The 19065-nt window shown below is 39.3% G+C and overlaps 1 protein-coding gene across 6 annotated transcripts in view; it reads right to left on the minus strand.

The window, feature by feature from the left end:
- Positions 1 to 19065, minus strand: part of FYB1 (FYN binding protein 1) — a 163380-nt gene that overhangs the window by 95340 nt on the left and 48975 nt on the right. For 5 of the 6 annotated variants that reach the window (XM_050793417.1, XM_050793414.1, XM_050793412.1 and 2 more), the window contains exon 2: positions 3937 to 5098. In XM_050793417.1, the coding sequence (XP_050649374.1) occupies positions 3937 to 5098 (1162 nt within the window). Of the gene's footprint in view, positions 1 to 3936; positions 5520 to 19065 lie in introns of those variants that run through there. The other variant, XM_050793416.1, reaches the window with a different exon arrangement.

Below are 19065 nucleotides of genomic sequence, written 5' to 3' on the forward strand. Positions count from 1 at the left end.
TGGTGGGAAACCTCTCTTCTAACCATCATTGTTTGACTCTGGCATCATAAATCACAAATACATTTACATATTACAAACAAGTAAGTAAAATGCAGTTTAATGATTCCTAGAATAATATAATATAACATAAAAATGATTTATAATATAAAATGATCAAAGCATCACGGGTCTGGTAATAAAATTTTCATGCTAATAAAAGTAATAAAATTATAGATAGTGCTCACTTATTTTGATATTATTATATGTCAAATGCTGTATTAAGCACTTACAACGAATCTCGTGTAGTGATTATAATGTGCTGGCGAAGTAGGTGGTATTATACTCATTTTTTCAAATGAAGAAAGACATACACCGAAAGAGGTAAAGCTAAGGTCATGCAGCTAGTAAATACATTAGTCGTGCTTAAACCCCAGGTCTACTGACTTTGAAGTCTGCATTATATGGCAAACACTCTCATGTTAGGCTCTGTACCATTAATAACATTAGTAACGGATAACCTGGAAACTCTGCACATCGGTTTAAAATGGGTTCATTAAAGCTGCTCTATCTATTTCACGGGACATTATAAGTATTAAAAGACATAAACATTTTGAAAGTCCTTTGAAAAAAGTTAAAATCCTATGTATATATTTGTGATAATATGTATACATACACAGATGGTGCCCTACTTATGACAGTTCAAATTAACGGTTACTTGACTTTATGATGGTACAAAAGCAATATGCATTCAGTAGAAACCATGGTACAGTATTCAATAAATTACATGAGATAGTCAACACTTTATTATAAAATAGGCTTTGTGTGAGATGATTTTGTCCAACTGTAGGCTAATGTAAGTGTCCAGAGCACGTTTAAGGTGGGCTAGGCTAAACTATGACATTTGGTAGTTAGGTATATTAAATGTGTTTTCAGTTTATAATATTTCTAACTTATGAATGTTTATAAGGATGTAACCCCATGATAAGTCAAGGGGTATCTGCATATATATTCAATATAAATAAATAATACACTTATGCTTTAAACACAAACATGCAAACATACATACAGGGGCACAATGGTATGTGGAGAAACTATTAAACTTGCAATCTGGAGACTTGGATTTTAGCCTCAGATGTGTGATTTGGATATGTCACATCTCAACACTCACTTGTGAAATGGGGGCGATAATTACATTTAATAAAGAATTTTCCCATCTAAAGACTGTGTGTACAATATACCACCTATTTATGTATATGTATATTATTTAATAATTTAATAATTATTTATTTTCTACTTACGTACTCCAGAATTATAAAAAATAGAATTCAGAATTTTAAAAAATTTTGCTACAACAGAAATTTAATTCTTTTCTTTATCTTGCTTACCCAGTTATATAAAATGAATATATACTTTCTAATTCTGATATATTTTAACCTTCCTAAATGAAATGGTAAATTACTTAGTATTTCTAGCATTGTTTAAGAAAAATAGCAGTGGCAGGATCAAGAGTAGGCAGACCTGACTTAAAAAATTTTGTGTTCAGAAAATTCAGAAAATAAATGCTTACTTTATGACACAAACACCAGTTTATTTTCTGCAGTGTTGTTTTTTGGAAACAATACAAATTGTTAAATCGATTAAGCTTGTCACCCATTTACTGAAGTATTATACAGCTCTAAAGAACAATCAATTACTCTTTATTAAAATGTGGGAAGATATACAGGATTTATTTATTTTAAAAAAACAAGGATCAGAGCATTGCACATAATATTCTATTTCTTGAGTAAAAAGCCAGTGGGGGGTAGTATTTATGTTTGTATTTGCTTGCGTGAACATAAAGAAACTTCAGATGGACATATAAGAAATTAAGAAGAGTGGTTTCTATGGGGTAGGGGCTAGAAAGACCCAGAAAGTGGCAGACAAGGGTTAAAGGTAGCTTCAGTGTACACCATTTTACAGTTACTGCTTTTTCAGTCAGAATGTAATTTCTACTTAAAATATAAAAGAATTCAAATGCTTTTTAAGAATGTGGATGCTTTAAAGGGATATTAGTTAGAGTTTAAAGTTATGAATCAGATTGCTTAATCCAGATGTCAAGTGAGGTCAATCTAGATTAAGAGGGATTGAGCTGTGATTTGTGGAAGAGGTGAATGAAGAAAGAACAGGATACATTTTGGAGCATAATACATCCTGAGGCATCAGATGTTAAGGGGATTACACTGATGACAAGATTTAAAATGTGAACTGTGGCATGGGTTACTGACAGCAGGTAGGCATTCAGGAGCCGGGGAGGGTTGCAAAGGAGAGGAGAAGGAGAACAAGGATAAACTCCGTCTGCTCTGCAGTTCTGCCTGGGTCCTTTGTAGCTTTACTTCACTAAAAATCAGACCTTGTCAGGCCTTCAGAGTCAGAAAGAGGACTTGGTTAGCATTTGTGGAAACTCATTGAAAAGCATGACACCAGGCAACATGTGTTACCACCGTGCTCTGCCGCCACCCGCACTGGAGCTGCAGTGAAACAAAGATGGAAGAAAGTTCCCAGGGATTTCTGCCTAACATCAGAGCTCCTTCCCTGGCATGAAGTCACAGCCATAAAATGGAGGTTATAATACTTAATTTTTTATCTGAGGTGAAGAAATAAGAGAAATAAGGGACCTTTTAGAAAGTCTCACAAAAATAACAGTTCTGAATTATGAACCGGTATTGAAACAAAATGACAGATGAGGAGAAGATGCAATGTGAAACAAGGATGAACCTGTCTGGAAGACAGATGGTCATGGGATCATTCCAAACTTGCTTTCTGTGTGTTTGAATTAGCAGGGGACTTGATCACTAAACTGTTTACGAACAAGGAGAATACTGATCTCAGGAAGATAATATATCGCAAGATGTTTCTACAGTGCAAAAACTAAAAATGACCTTTAGGCTTAGAACCGCTTTAACTAGACCATACTTTTGTAAGGAGAAAGATGTGACTAAGAGTAGTGTGGTCACTTGTAGGCATCTTTTTCCCCCCTCACAATAAACAACAATTGCACATCATTTACCTAAAATATTAATCATCGCAGGCATGTGTGAGCTTCTGTCATGCAGTCACTCAGTACCACATCCCAGAGAATTGCAGTGACATCTCTGGTAGAAATTTAAACTATTTACCTGAAAGGAAAGGAAAGTACTCCTTTGTCTGGCTCATTTTCCTAACTATATATTACTTTATGAATCAGAAAAGTTCAGAAAACTTTATACTGAGAAATAGAAAATAGCTAAAATGTGAATTTCATGAGTCCTGTTCCTTTCTCATTTGAATACTGGGCTCAGAAAACATGATGAATTGTGTGGATATTTGCAGTCACTTAAAGGAGGGCTTGTCAGATCTGCACTATTGACATTATGGCCTGAATAGTTCTTTGTTGTGGGGCTGTGCTGGGCATTGTAGGATCTTCAACAGCATCCCTAGCTTCTACTCACTAGAGGCCAGTAGCACCCTCCAGTTGTGGCAATCAAAAATGCCTCCATACATTGCCAAATGTCCCCTGGGGGACAAAATTGCTCCCTTTGGGAACCACTGACCTAGAGGATAGCTCATTTTCTGTCTAACTCCTCTGCGTTGATGGGGTAACATACCTCAGTCTCATTCAACAGAAATGAAACCCAACAAAGGAAGTAAATGCAATGGTTATCATTAAGCAAAGCCATGTATCAATGAAGTGGATGCATTGCCTCTCCCTTCCCCCAACAAAACCCCAGCTGACCAAGGCATTTTCTCACAGAATGAAGACTTCCTACTTTCCCAGGCCTCCCACATGAAAGAAAAAAACAAGACAAAGAAAATTCATTATACACCACATATGAGTACCAGATACAGAATCATTCCTCCTTACGAAACTTTCCCCAGAAGCTAAAACATTCTCTGCCTTGGAGTAAACCATACTGAATAGCAAAGGAGAAAAGAACTCACTGTTTCCAGAAGAGGTTTTGAGGAATTTCGTCAGGTCAACATGTGGTGGTCTGTTGGGTTTTGGTGGAGGTGGACCCAAGGTAAACAATGGAGGCAATGGCTTCTGCTTTGGGGTGGCTGAATTCTTGTCTCCCTTTTCCTTTTCCTGACTTTGGCTCCATGGCCCCTCGACTCTCAGCTTAGAAGGGGCCTTAGGGAACCTGGAAGGAGGAGCCCCTGAGGCCGAGTCTTCCTGATTCGTTTTGCCCTGGAAGGTGTTCTTAGCAGCGTCTATCTTCCTATCTTCCTTTTTTTCTTCACCATTTTTGGAGAGGCCTGGGCCTCCCCTGCTCGCAACAGGTTTCAAAACCACTCCAGGAAAGGGTGAACTTGAAATCTCCCCTGCATGGTCTTTATTTTCTGGGTCTTCCCTTGCTGGTTTTAAAGGGCCGCTTTTGGACCTGACTCCCAGGGGAGCTGGGGACCCCTTTGATGGAGACACATTCTTCACGGGGCTTTCTTCTTCGTGGGAGTTCTCAGTACTTAGGGGTGGCTTCTGGCCAAAGGCAGGTTTGGGGAAGAGGGGCTTGGATTCAAGATCTTGTGATGCTGACATAAATTTCCCTTTAACACCAGCCAATTTGGGGAATGCTTGCTTCTGTTCATTTTCCAGGGTTGGAGGAGTAGGCCCAGATTTCGGGCCTAGTGGCTTTAAGTCATGGTCTTGGTTTACACTGTGAAGAGATGGCTTGTTTCCAGGAGGCCAGGGAAACGCAGGTTTGGAATCTTCTTTGGGCAAGTTGATGGGCTTGGGGCCTACAGGTTTCGGAAATCCTACTTTTGCCTCGGGGTCTCTGGTGGTCAAGTTGGCTGGTGTTCCGAATCTTTGGCCCGCTCCAGTGGGCTTTAGAAACGGGGGCTTGGGTTCCTTGTCAGGCTTTTCCTCAGAAGAAGGTTTGACTGCCACAGGTGGCTTTGGGGACCCAAACTTAGGTACACTGCTGGGTCCTGCAGGAGGGCTGGCATTTCCTTGGTTGTTGAATAAGTTCTTTCTTGCTTGTATTCCTGAAGATGAGTTTGGCCCTGTGACTCTGAAGGGTCGGCTATTGACTGAGACATCCTCTGTCGGGTTGCCCCCTGTGTTAAATTTCGCCATGAGGGACTTTACATCTGCCTTTGCATCCTACAAACATAGGGAAAAAAAACTAGCTGAGAGACAAAAGTCTTACTTGCACAGTTTAAAATACTATACCTTAAAGAGCTTCCTGGTTTGAGGCCTGCAGTGTTGCTGATTGGTTAGCAAGATATTGTAACATTTCTCTTCCTCTCTGGCAAAATAAATTGCGAGAGTTTCTTGAAAGGGGAAGGCTATGGTTGTGCATATACTTTTTCGTTTGGTTATCTCAGACTGACTTGCTTATTTTTGCTTAAGAAACAAATCCTTTCTTTATTCTCACTGTTCCTCTAGATATCTTGTTGGATTTACTCTAACTTGGTATTATTTATTTTTAAAGTTTCACTTGAAAAAATATGGAAGTGACTAAAAAAGGATTTCTTCCATATTTTATAATTGAGACTCTTAAGTAGAAACTACCTTTAAAAAATGAAAGTAAGTAAGTTCTTCTGTAAATTATGGCCATGTTTAACATACAACTCTATGGTTTGCAAGAGTTTCTTTTCTTTTTTTTTTTTTTTTTTTTTGCTTCTATCCACATTTAAGTTCTGTTTGCTAACAGGGAGATGTGGTGGGAAAACCTTGCTCATTTTTATAAGTAAGTAATAAAATGACTTCTTCTACTAATTTGTAATTATTTAGCACTAATGACTCACCTGTGTCCATACTAGCAAGTGAGTGTACTCACTTTCAGAATTGTTCTGTTTAGAGGTCATGCTCTGGAGGCTCAAGGGGGAAGATAAGGAAGAGGTAATAGGGACGGGCTGTCAATCTTATTTCCAGACCTTTCTTTCCACAGTCATCGCTTTTTCTGAGAGGTTCTTTTACTGGGTCTCCCCTGCTTGTCTAGAATTAAGGTATTACATAGCAAAGATAATAGGTATTCACTTTTCTCTGTGAATGTAATCCCATTTTACCTGGGAAAATTAATGGTGTGTTTGCTCTTTGTCTTGAAAGCAAAGAGTTTAAATTTTTAGTTCTTTTAGAAATATTTGAAGATTGGAGACTTTAAAAAATTCACGGAAGTTAACCAATGTGGCCATAACAATTTCCCTTTTCATGCTTTAAAATTCACCCATAACATGTTTTCCTACTTATCCCTCACCTTTCATTGCCCCGCACCCAGGCACATTTTCTCTTTCAAGGTGCAAAACCAGATCCCTCCGGTTGGGAAGGCTACTCCCACCTCCTGACTCATGTACACTTCAGGTGCTTCTACAAGCCCCTATGTTATTTCCTGTTAGAGTGATGAGAACTACCATTTAGTGGGGGGTAAATGCATGTGCTTAGTTCTATATCGTCCCATCTTATTCTTACAGTAGTTCTAAAAGAATGACGTTATTTAACCCCATTTCACAAGAAAGGAAAATGAGGCTGGAACTGCAGGAGGATGGCATGGCAAAAGCATGAGAACTGGGTTTAAATCCTAGCCAGAATTGTCATGTGCTTTAAACACGGAATTTGTAAAATGCCTGTCTGGTATACAATATGAGTTCAATATATGGAAATTATTATTAGAACTGTTAAGTAGTGTACTCAAGGTTTTGAATATGCTACCTAACAGTTCTAGGAACTGTGAGCACAGGCAAGCAAACTCAGTTGTATCTGGGTCTCCAAAGTCCAGAAACTGCCTCATTTCTTTTTGTATCCAGGCATCACCTAGCCCAGGGCCTGGCTCCCTCAGGATTCTAATATATGCTTGGGGAATGAAGGCAGGCACTCAGATGAACACTGTGCATAGTGATTTTACAAGAAATGGTGCCCTCAGCAAGAGTTTCTCTCCATACCAAACTGTAGGGCATGTGTGTTTGCAGGGTGGAAGGCTAGGGTTTTAAGCAGGAGCAGAAAAGCTAACAAGAGCAGCAATTTCCAGCTTGAATTTTATACCTTTAATTTATCTCCCTTATCTGAGTTGTTGGAAACTGCTTGTTTTCTACCTTTCCTCCCTTTGCCACTTTCCTACCACTCCTGACTTCCTCAAATCCTCAAATAATTCCCAAAGGCAAGAGGTAGGAAGACAGCAGAACAAGGGAGAATTTGGGTGCTGGGGGAGGGAGTAGGAGAGAATGGGTTCTTCCCTGAACCCTCAGGGAGATCAGAGTTGCAGAGGACCCCAAACGTCAGTACAAAGGGCATAATTATGGCAGTACCAAGAACAAAAATTTGCCCCCTAATGAAGGAAGTCTGTCTCTGTGGAAGATGTCTTTTATTCTAGACATAATTCCATATCATATAATGTATATTCCAGATTTATAACAGGAGGCTGCATAGCTGAGTGACTAAGAGCACAGACTTAGGAACCAGGTGGCCTGGGTTTGAATCTTACTGGCTATTTAACCTTGGACAAAAGACATCAAAATTCTTTGGGCTTAGTTTTCTCACCTCCCTAATGGGAATAATAATGTGCACCTGTAGGACTGTTAGGAAAAGTAAACAATTTCCTATATGTAAAGCACTTTAAAGAGTACCTGGCACACTGGAGGATTTCTGATTTTTATAAATCAGGTGAAATGTTAGACATTCTCTAGTACTTTCTCTTTCTGCATCAATGAGGAAATGGAAAGCAAGAGTTTTAAGTGGTATCCTACTTACGTGGCTACTTTATGCCTTGGATTTCATGGGGGGAAAAACCCATTAAATACCCTGACCCATTATCAAACTCAATGTGGTAGATTTAGATTGGAACATAAGTCTTTCAGCTGCCAACCCAGACCCAGGAGGCAGTGCAATGTCAAAGTTAATAGCACAGGCTCTAGGGTTATGACTTGAGTTCAAACCTTGACTTTGCCACTTTACTAACCACGTGATCTAGCATGGTACTTATCCTCTGTGAGGCTCAGTTTTCTACATCTTTAAAATGAGAATAATAACAGTACCTATAGCTCACAGGGTTTTTCTTTTAAAATAAGGATTAAATGGGTAAAGGCATGTAAAGTTCTTAGATAAGAACTGCCTGTAATATATATGTAATTACCTGCTATCTCTGTTTTTCTAATTCGCTAGTCACAAAACATTATTTTCTCTAGGTGACCAAATTCTGAAGTTGCAATCATTAATGTTATGTCCCAATTTTAAATTAAAATAGCTAGAACTAATGTACTCCTGAATAACATAATAGAGTTACAATATTTAAGTTTGGTTTACCTACACTGTGAGACTTGTCACTGGATGTTGAAAGACAGGGAAAGAAAGAGCAACAAATTCCTATGCAGGACATCTTAGACTCCCTTAGTCACTAACATGTCTGGCAAATCAGTAGCCTGTACTCTGCAACTATCTAATCGCTAATATTGGCTTCTTAGCTTTAGAGATTGTTTAATCACGATCACTGTTAATAAGTTTAGTAGATAAAGTGTTCAACACCCAGACTCATCCTTAATCGTAACAATAATAGGTAGATTTTTTCTTTAATCATAATGATAGAAAAAGCAAAAATGATTTTTAAAATGGATATTCTCTCATTCTGATTTCATTGTGGATTGAATATCTATTCAATTCTCTAGTACTTTTATTTTTACTTAAAAAAGGGTAGGGGTAATATATTGTTGTGTGTGATAGAGTGAAAAGTAAGCCTTCTACAACTCCTTAAGTTAGTTCCCCAGTTAGGCTGATGCCCTCATTTACCAGTACAGTATGAGTTCATACCTGTTGTTCTGGAATAATGACTAGCAGTGTTACTTTTTAGTCTCAAGCTGATCTTCCTTAAATAATAAACTACATGATGATCTTCCCTGGTTCTCTCTAGAGGCAATCACTGTCACCAGTTTCCCATGTATGCTGCTAACCGACGCATATGTAAACATAAACACACACATATTCACACACTTACATCCTTCCTTCTCCCACTTTTCACACAGATGGAAACATCTACTCTGCACCTTGTCTTTTTCTAGGACTGATATTCAGTAGATATATATACACCAGTACAGGTGGATGTATGATCAGCAACCATTTCTGATTGTTTGTACCTATGCCAATTCCAGTTGTTAAATAGTTTCAATATTAGCTCTACTTTTTTCCCTTGCCAGTTGGACCATATCGGTGCATGTTATTTGCAGAATCTTTTTAACTTAATGATATCAAGATTGGGCTTCTACTTATTAATCAGAGGAGGTATTTCACAATCTGGAAGACATCACAGTTTATAATGTTTTAGTAAAACAAAAATTTCATTTGCAATTTCTTTTCAAAGCCATTTGAAGCAATTTGTTATTATTTCTACCTGCTATGTATCCATATAATGCTTAGTCCAGATGACTCACCAATATAGCTCACAAACACAGATTTAATAGTAGAAAATCTCTTCATGGAAATTAATTTCCTTTAGCCCCCATATATTTTGCCCTTCCTCACTATCTTCAATGGTATAAACTTTTACATTTGCCACAGACCTTGGGAAAATGTCTGTTAACAAAAATGCTTTTGTTACATCCTCCAGATTTCCAGTTAAAAAGCCCAGTTTTCAGAAAATCTTTTTCAGTTTTAGCAATCTGCATAAAAGTAATGAACCTAGTAAACAGTTAAAGGCTGAGACGGCACGAAGGACAGACGTCCCATCTTTTCTGTTCCTAGAAAGAAAATTTCCCTTTTGTAGTCAGTTCACCTACATAGTTACATGTGGAAAACTAAAAATATTTTCTCTCTATTATTGGGAACAGGATTTTGTTTTGTTTTAGTTTTATTGTTATATTACTCATGGTTTTAAATATTTCTTGGATATTGTGCTAATCTAGTGGTTCTTAACCTGTGCTAGTGGGAATTCCCCCCCCCCCCCCGCTGGGGGAGGTTTTTCAATGTCTAGAAGCATTTTTGACTAAAATGACCAGCCAGGGAAGGGGTTGGATAGAGGCCAGGGATGCTGCACATCTGTCCTATAGGAGAGTCTCCCACAAGAAAGAATTATCAGTTCAAAACGTGGATAGTGCCAAAGTTCAGAAACCCTGAGCTAATTCTATTGCTCTTGAACTACTGAAATTAACTTACCAGGAAGTCAGATTTTAATTTTTTTTTTCCATAGACTACACTCTAACACCTACAAATAACTGTATAGAAACTAAATGAGCCACTACTAGCAATGGTTTTTAAAGTTGCCCACCTTGGAAAGTCTCATCTTTAGGATATTCTTTAAAATACAAAAGAAATGAAACTTCCATAAATCATGGGTAACTAATGAATTTAAAATGACTTCAAAGTCAGATTTTACCTCCTTAAGATATGTTTGTGTCACTTTTGCAATTAAAGCAAGAGGAGAATTAATCTCTGCTGTGGCTGCTGTTACTCTTCCCTGTATAAAGCCCATAAAAAAGGAATCAAATGACTTCATTTGATTGTATGTAATGCTTCTAATCATGAGGGAGGCAGTAAATGAATAAAATAGTTTACCCAAATTGGTTTTTCAAAAAATCTTTGATACATTTTTACCATATGTGGAGTTTCTTTATTCTTATATTGAGATAAAGTCGTTTGTTACCCATGACTTACTCGGTTTCAACTGCTGGTTCTTCTTATGGAACAAAATTTGTTCCTACCACTGCCATCCTTACCCGTAATAGGACCCCAGTACAGTGATATCAGAGGGCAACAAGAGGCTGTGAGGGGGCTCATGAGTACAGGAGAAAAGGTTCCAGGAAGCCAGCCCTCGTCCTGCCTAAGGCTTTGGAGGTTGTAGCCAGGGCAGATGAAGATGGTGCTCTGGTTGGAGACCCAGCTTCTGTGGGGCTGATGCCTTTTGTTACTCAAACTTAGGACCTGCTCTGCCAAGGTCTGACCAGGAGGTGTAACAAAAAGATTGAATGTGTAACAAAAAAGTGTAACAAAAAGAGATAGAATGTTCTCCCCTAAGCTGGAGAAACTTACTATCCTTGAGGCAGGAAGCACACTGGCAAAAATTTGTAATAGATTCAAGCAATTCAAATTTTTATACAGCAATAGGATTCTGCATTACTGGTTTGCATTGCCTAGATTAAAGAAAATAATACATATGTCCCCCATGACCAAGCCCTCCATCCCTTCTCATCACACACAACACACACACAATGCACACGCGCGCACACACACAGTCTTTGTACCCAGGAAACCTGGAAAAGGGAATGGTTTTAATCTGAAAATAAACTTTCATAAAACTCTTTACTACTATAAATTACATTAAAAAAACTACCCCAACTTAAGAGTTAATGGTTGCTGGCTGAAAATACAGTACTCCTGACAAAACCCTTCACAGGCATGGTGGATAACAAGTTCCACTACAGATAATAGAACCGCAGGGATCTTTTCTATCCCCATTAACACTGTTTAAATACGTTTTTTCTTTTTTTGAGACGGAGCCTTCCTCTATCATCCAGGCTGAAATGCAGTAGCACGATCTTGGCTCACTGCAACCTCTGCCTCCTGGGTTCAAGCGATTCTCGGGCCTCAGCCTCCGAGCAGCTGGTACTACAGGCATGCACCACCACGCCCACTAATTTTTGTATTTTTAGTAGAGACGGGGTATCACCATGTTGACCAGGCTGGTTTTGAACTCCTGACCTCAGGTGATCCACCTGCCTCAGCTTCCCAAAGTGCTGGGATTACAGGCACAAGCTACTGTACCCGGCCTATTTAGATTCTTAATGAATTATAATTTACATATGTGCTGTTTCCCCAAGGAGATGTAAAAGCAGGAACCTTGTTTTATTTTTCCTGCTCAACAGCAGTTCCCTCCCTGGCAAACAAACACACACATCCCTGAACCTGGCACATCTCTTTCCATAATATGCATTGAACATACTGGCTGATGGACTGAGTTTACTTAAATTTCACCTTGCTTGGTCATACAGATGGGAGTGGAGGAGATGATTTTCTTAGCTCCTTTGTTGACCTGTAGTTGTGATTTAAGCACTTGCTAATAGAATATCTATTTCATTACAAATGAGCTGTGGTGGATTCCAGTGGGCTGAGCCTCTGAGGCTGGAGAGAGCACCAGGCCCCTCTTCAACAGGATGTGGGAACTTGACTCTCGCCGCAAATTAAGTTCTTGGGGCAGGAGCCCTCTGCTGCAGGCTCTGGGCGAGGGCATGGGTAGGAGGAGCTGGTGGCGGAAGCACCGGTGGTAGCATTGATTGTGACAACCCCTGTATGTTTTTCTGTAACTTGTGAAGGTGGAGATGGAACTGCCACAACCCCAGCAGTCAGCGATGCCCTGTCTTGCATTGTGAGGTGTCGTGTGGAAAGAAACACCTGACTTAAATGGGGACTTTCTGGGTGGTGTGTGTGCCCCGCCAGGTCCCCTCAGGCCTTGGCGGAGAACCTCCGCAGATGTGTGTATGCATCATCTCCTGGTCTGGTGTTATTCCGAGTACTGACGATCTGGACCCTTCTCCTGTTTCTACTGTGTTCTCTCTTCCAGAGTGAATTAGAGCAGAAGAAGCAAGATAGCCTAGCAGGTAGTAAAGTTTTGATGGTGATGGTCCACCTCCCAAATGCTGGTGCCTTGTATACTCTCTAAGACATGTACATCAGTTGAATTTTTGTGTACCCCCTGTTTTCAGAATCAGGAGTTTGAGAATCATCATCGATCTACAAATTTGAACCTTGAACATTCTCTTCCTGGTTATCCTACAAAATAGCTCCTGTACAAATAGTTTTGACTTTGCCATGGCCTCTGAGGGCTTCAACATAAATGGATAAGGAAGTTAAATATGACTTTCTAGTCAGGCATGATAGTGCATGTCTGTGGTCCTAGCTATTCAGGAGGCTGAGTGGGAAGACCGCTTGAGCCCAGGGGCTTGAGTTCAGCCTGAGCAACATGGCGAGACCCTGTCTCTAATACAAATAATACATATGAATATATATGACTTTCTAGGTGTTTCTGAGGTTTGTATTGCTATATGTTTTTGAGTTCTTGATGTGGATAGAATGGCAATAGGATGTAGAGAATACATAGTTGAGATGTAGATAGTATAGAACAACAAATGGTCCTAAAACCACTTATTTTTCTTATTCTATTTTATAATTTTTATAGCAAATTTAACTTACATTTGTTTAGGATAATTCACTCAGCCTGCATGAGCTGAAAATACCAAATTAGAAAATAATTTTTCAGGAATTTATATTTTGACTAACGAACTTAGAGATAATTGAAAAATGTTTTCATAGATATCTTATTAGTGGCTTATTTGATTCTTAGGCTAACAGTTAATGTACACTTCATAATACAATATAAGTTCTTTCATTTTTTTCTGTTCCTCCAACCTCAAAGAGAGACCTAAATTTCAACTACTATTTCTTATGGTTGTTCTATTTTCATATATACCCCAATAAAAACTTTGTTTTGCTAAGGACATTTGAAGTCTGAAATAAAAATCCTTGTTGTCTGGGAAAGATACTTTTGACAAGGGAAAAATAGAAATGTTATGCTTCCTTTTTTTCCTCAGCTGTCGTGTCACTCCCAACAAATGCAAAAACACAGACACACACAGACACACGCTCCTGGGCGCTCAATTTCTTTTCTACACTCAACATGATGTTAGAAACTGAAAGTTTATTGTCTACATGGAGTGAAGTGGGGGTGGAGGAATGAGGTTATCTGTGGGGTTTTCTAGAGACTTCCTTCCCAGAATGTGAAAAGATCTGTGTGAAAACTGCTAAAAAGAGGCAGAACTCAACGAGTTAACCAAGACAGGTGGCAGCAGCTGGGCACAGTGGGTGGCTCAAGCCTGTAATCCCAGCATTCGGGGAGGCTCAGGCAGGAGGATTGCTTGAGGCCAGGAGTTTGAGGCTAGCCTGGGCAACAAAACAAGACCTCATTTCTCAAAAAGAATATGCAATATTAGCCAGGCACAGTGGTGAGTACCTGTAGTCCTAGCTACTCTGGAGGCTGGGATGGGAGGACTGCTTGAGCCCAGGAGGTCAGTGCTGCAGTGAGCCATGAATGCACCACTGTACTCTAGCCTGGGTGACAGAGCATGACTTTGTCTCAAAAAAAAAAAAAAAAAAAAAAAAAAGGTAGGTGGCAGCTTTCAGTCAATGAGAGATCCAGAGTTTGATCTGAGGAAAGTAAAAGCTATACATTAGAAATGGAAAGGCACGGAAGATTCCAAAAAGAGAAAGAGATAATATTTTGAAACCTCACTCTGTGGAATATGACAATGCGGGGTATCCTTCCTCCCCCCAACCCTCCCCCTTGTTCCCATTCCATTTTGTCTCCTTTTGAGCTTTGAAGAAAATGCATTCAGTGTTTAGTAATCGGGATTAAATAATATAAGCACTTCACACCTCTTAGCTCACTGTTTCTGATAACTGCGCAGTAACAAGACTCTGCCATGAGATGAGCATCTTTTCTCACCTTTGTTATCATGGTGCTCTTCACTTTGGGTTGCACTTTTTCTCATTAAAATTGTGATGTTTTCAATTTCAAGCTTTCCATGGTGTTCATCCTGCTCTTAGGACCCAGCCACTCTCTTTTTCCAGGCACGCTTCTCTTTCCAAAGCATTTCATGGCTTCAGCTGCTCTGGGCTCTCACTTGTCCATTCATTCATGGATTCATTCATTTTCTTCTGTGTGTTCTAGAGACTCCTTGCTTATGTGCTAAATCTATTGTGTGGCACCTTGCCACAATCTAGATTAACATCTATGCTTTACTAAAAACACTTTTCTTGGTGAACAAATCGCCTTTACACCCCCCCTGCCAAAAAAAACCCCCACCTCTATATATACTCATATAATTATAAAAAAATTCTTGAGTTTAGTAGTTTATACCCATTCCTAATTTCATTATTAAACTAATAATCACATTTTAAAAGAAAATTTCACATATAATACCTCATTTGATCCTCCCAAAGCCCAGTTAGTTCTTAGTGTTATTAATATACAACCCAACCATAAACTGAATCACTTAAGCTTTAGCAGGTGGTAGGATGAGAACCAAAACCAGGTTCTGATTCCAAATTCTGTGCTCACCCTATATGCCATAGGAAGCATGACCTTCATTGTCTTTCTCATGTAGTTACTAGTTTAAGTTCTCAGCTCACACACAAAACTTTTTGGCAGTTTCTGATTCTAATCCAAAATGTTTTCCACCTAACTCTAGCCATTGACCTCCTGCCCAAGAATCCCTCGTCATTGCAAGGGATGTGATAACATTTGTCCTACTTACGGTTGTGATCCTGGCAGATCTGAGATGAGCAAGGAAACAGAGCAAGACACGGAGTTTACAGGGCTCAAGGCCAAAAAATCTTGATTGACTTTACAACATCGTGGCCAATGTGAAAAGGGGAAACAACTAAGAGACGACAAACAATTCCGTTTGTTTTAAAAACGTTTAGTTTGTGCATATGTGTGTTGGTGTAGGGGTGAGGTGTTTAGATAGATGACTATATTAGGGCTTTTTCAGCCCAACCCTGGCTCCAAACAGCTGCCCCTTAGAGTTGGTTACGTGAACCATCTAACTGGCAGTTTAGGGGCTCAGGACACCATTCTGGTTCATTCATTGTCTGCCTGAGATGGTGCTTATTGTTCATTTGGCTGCAGCCTCAAACTTATTACTAGGGGTGGTTGAAGAAGGGTGTAAACAGATACTACAGGAGAAAGAAGTTATAATTTGGGAAGTCCCATGGCAAAAATCAGATTGATAACAATGCATTTATATATAATAACTTCTGTCTGAATGAAAAAGTGAAAAAAGTGTTAACATCTTTGGTTAGTTCAAAGAACAACAACAACAAAAAAATGAAACACACCAAAACCCTTTCCTGTGTTATGCTTTCTAAATACTAAATGGTTTTCAAAACAAAGTACCACAGAGAGAGTCATCTATAATTTCTAGATAAATTTTTCTTTTAGTTAAAAATTTAAACCAAAATAAGATACTACTTCATATCCATTTGAATGGCTATAATTTTAAAAAAAAGCAGAAAATAATAAGTGTTGGACAGGATTTGGGGAAATTGAACACTTGTGCACTGCTGGTGGGAACGTAAAATGGTACAGCTGTTGTAGAAAACAGTATGGTGGTTCTTTAAAAAATTAAGCATAGAATTACCATATGATCCAACAATTCCACTTCTGGTGTATACCCAAAAGAGCTGAAAGCAGGGACTTGAGCAGATATGGGTAGATCCCATGTTTATAGTAGCATAATTTACAATGCCAAAAGGTGGAAACAAACCAAGTGTCTGTTGACAGATAGAGGGATAAACAAAATGAGGTTTATAATACAATGGAATGTTATTCAGTTTGAAAGAGGAAGGAAATTCTGACATATGCTGTAACATGGAGAAACCTTGAAGACATTACGCTAAGTGAAATAAGCCAGTCATAAAACAACAAGTATCGGCTGGGTGCCATAGCTCATGCCTGTAATCCCAGCACTTTGGGAGGCCAAGGCGGGTGGATCACTTGAGGCCAGGAGTTTGAGACCAGCCTGGCCAACATGTTGAAACCCTGTCTCTACTAAAAACACAAAAATTAGCCAGGCATGGTGGTGCAAACCTGTAATCCCAGGTTACTTGGGAAGCTGAGGCAGGATAATCACCTGAACCCAGGGGAGGTGGAGGTTGCAGTAAGCCAAGATCGCACCACTGCACTCCAGCCTGGGCAACAGAGCAAGACTCTGTGTCAAAAAAAAAAAAAAATTATTGTGCGATTTCACTTATGTGAGGTACCTAGAGTAGTCAAATTCATAAAGGCAGAAAGTAGAATGGTGGTTGCTAGGGGCTGGAGGGAGGAGGGAACAGTTAATTAATATTTAATGGATATAGAGTTACAGTTGGGAAAGATGAAAAAGTTCCTGAAATCGATAGTAGCAATGTTTGCACACAATGTGAATGTATGTAATGCCACATTTTACCCTTAAAAATGGTTAAAATGGCACATTTTATATTATATATATTTTACCATAATTAAAAATTCAATAAGAATGTTAAAAAAATGTTTGAAGAATTATAAATTTAAATTAAATATAACAGTGGATCAGTATCAAATATCTAATATGAATAAAACAATAAAAAATCCACTTGAGAAATATAAGCACAACTCTGACTAGTTTTTGTTTTTGTTTTTGTTTTTTTGTTTGTTTGTTTTTGACTGATAGGGTAAATAAAAGTATTTTGAGTGGTTTTCTTTGCGATGACGATGGGGAAATAATGAGAAGGGCATTGTGCGGTAGGATCACCCTGGGGGAAGTTTTTTTAAAGCAGCACTTGCTGTGTGGCCCAACCTACCCTGCTGTGCTCCTCTCAGGGATCTTTAGGGGGACTCACCAACCCAGTCAGCCAGGGGTGCGGGGGGGAGGGTGTGGCATCCTGTGGTGTATTCAGAAGCAAACATTATTAAAGACGAGTGGGATCCTGGATCTGTCTTACTCTTATCCTCACATCTTTCTTGATCAATTACTACCAAAAGAGTGGCAGAAATTCAGTGGCAAGGATGGGGGCACCTTTTGGAGTGGGTACCCTGATTTAGCACAAGTGAATGGGATTGGAGTGCAGATGCTGGTTGCTTGTCTATAAATTATGCCCATCTATATGCCAAAAAGATACGCCCACGTATCAGAACCTATGAATATGACCTTATTTGGAAAAAAGGTCTTTGCAGGTATAATTAAGGATCATTCAACGGAATCATTCTGGGTTACGTAGGTAGCCCTACATCCAATGACAAGTGTCCTTATAAGATACAGAAGAAGAGAAGACAGCAGAAGAGGAGAAGGCCATTTTATAAGAGAGGTGGAGGTTTTAGTGATACAGCCACAAGCCACAGAATCCCTGGAACCACCCGAAGCTGGAAGAGGCCAGAAACGAATCCTCCCCTAGAGCCTTCAGAGGGAGCATGGTTCTGCCCACAGCTTGAGTTTGGACTTCTGGCCTCCAAAACTGAGGGAGGATAGATTTCTGTTGTTGTAAGCTGCCTAGTTTGTGGTACTTTGTTAGAGCAACCACAGGAAAATAATACATACCCTTACAAAACTCCCAAATTACCTTTTTTCATGTGTGTATATAATATGATTTTTAATATTGCGTATATTTATATTAGCATATATTAGAAATCTCTAATATAAAAATAGTGCTATGCATATTGTTAAAATTCTACCCGCATCTCCCTCCTTTGTTCACTCTTCTGTTTATTTGTTTGTTTTTAAATTTTATTTTAAGTTCTTTCTGGGATACATGTGCAGGATGTGCAGGTTTGTTATACAGATAAATGCGTGCCATAGTGGCTTGCTGCATCCCTCAACCCATCACCTAGGTATTAGACCCCACATGCACTAGCGATTCATGGTGATGCTCTCCCTCCCCCTGCCCCGCAACATGCCCCAGTGTGTGTTGTTCCCCTCCCTGTGTTTGTGCTGGATTTCTACAAATGTCCAATAGTCTATGTGGGTGAAGTTTAGGAGGAAGGGAGAAAAGATTGTTTCATGATCATTTTTTGCTGCACCACCATTTGTTGCCATATTAGAGATGACATCCCAGCTGGGATTATCCCTAACTTGGAAAGACTGAGTTGGGGATTAGTCACAGACAGCAGGTGAGTTTGGTGGCATTTCACCTGCACTTAGAAGCAAAGTCATCCACTGCTCTGACCAACTCTCATGGCACAGGCCTCAGCAACATGATTAACAAGGTTATGTATTGAATTTATATAGCTAAATAGTTTTCCTGGTTTCTTATCTGTTTAGAGAGGCTGATTAGCAGAGGTAGAAAAACAAGACAACCACTGAGCTTTCCAAATTCATCAGAGAAACCCCAGACCAGCTTCTGATGGGGGAATATTCCTTGACTTCCAGAGCTTCCCACTGGATTTTCATCCTGCCCAAAGACATTCTTGGTTTATTCCTAGTGACCAATAGAGAGCGTTCCAGCAATCACTTCTTATCAGTCAGCAACTATATAATAAATACCTGGGATATGCTTGGCCCTGGGCTTTGGTAAAAAGAAAGGAGACAAATGGGCCTTAAAGGTAGAACAATTTCAATTAGAAGACTGTGTAAGGTTTAGAAGCA

This window comes from Macaca thibetana, chromosome 6 (assembly GCF_024542745.1).
Source record: "Macaca thibetana thibetana isolate TM-01 chromosome 6, ASM2454274v1, whole genome shotgun sequence".
NCBI lineage: Eukaryota > Metazoa > Chordata > Mammalia > Primates > Cercopithecidae > Macaca > Macaca thibetana.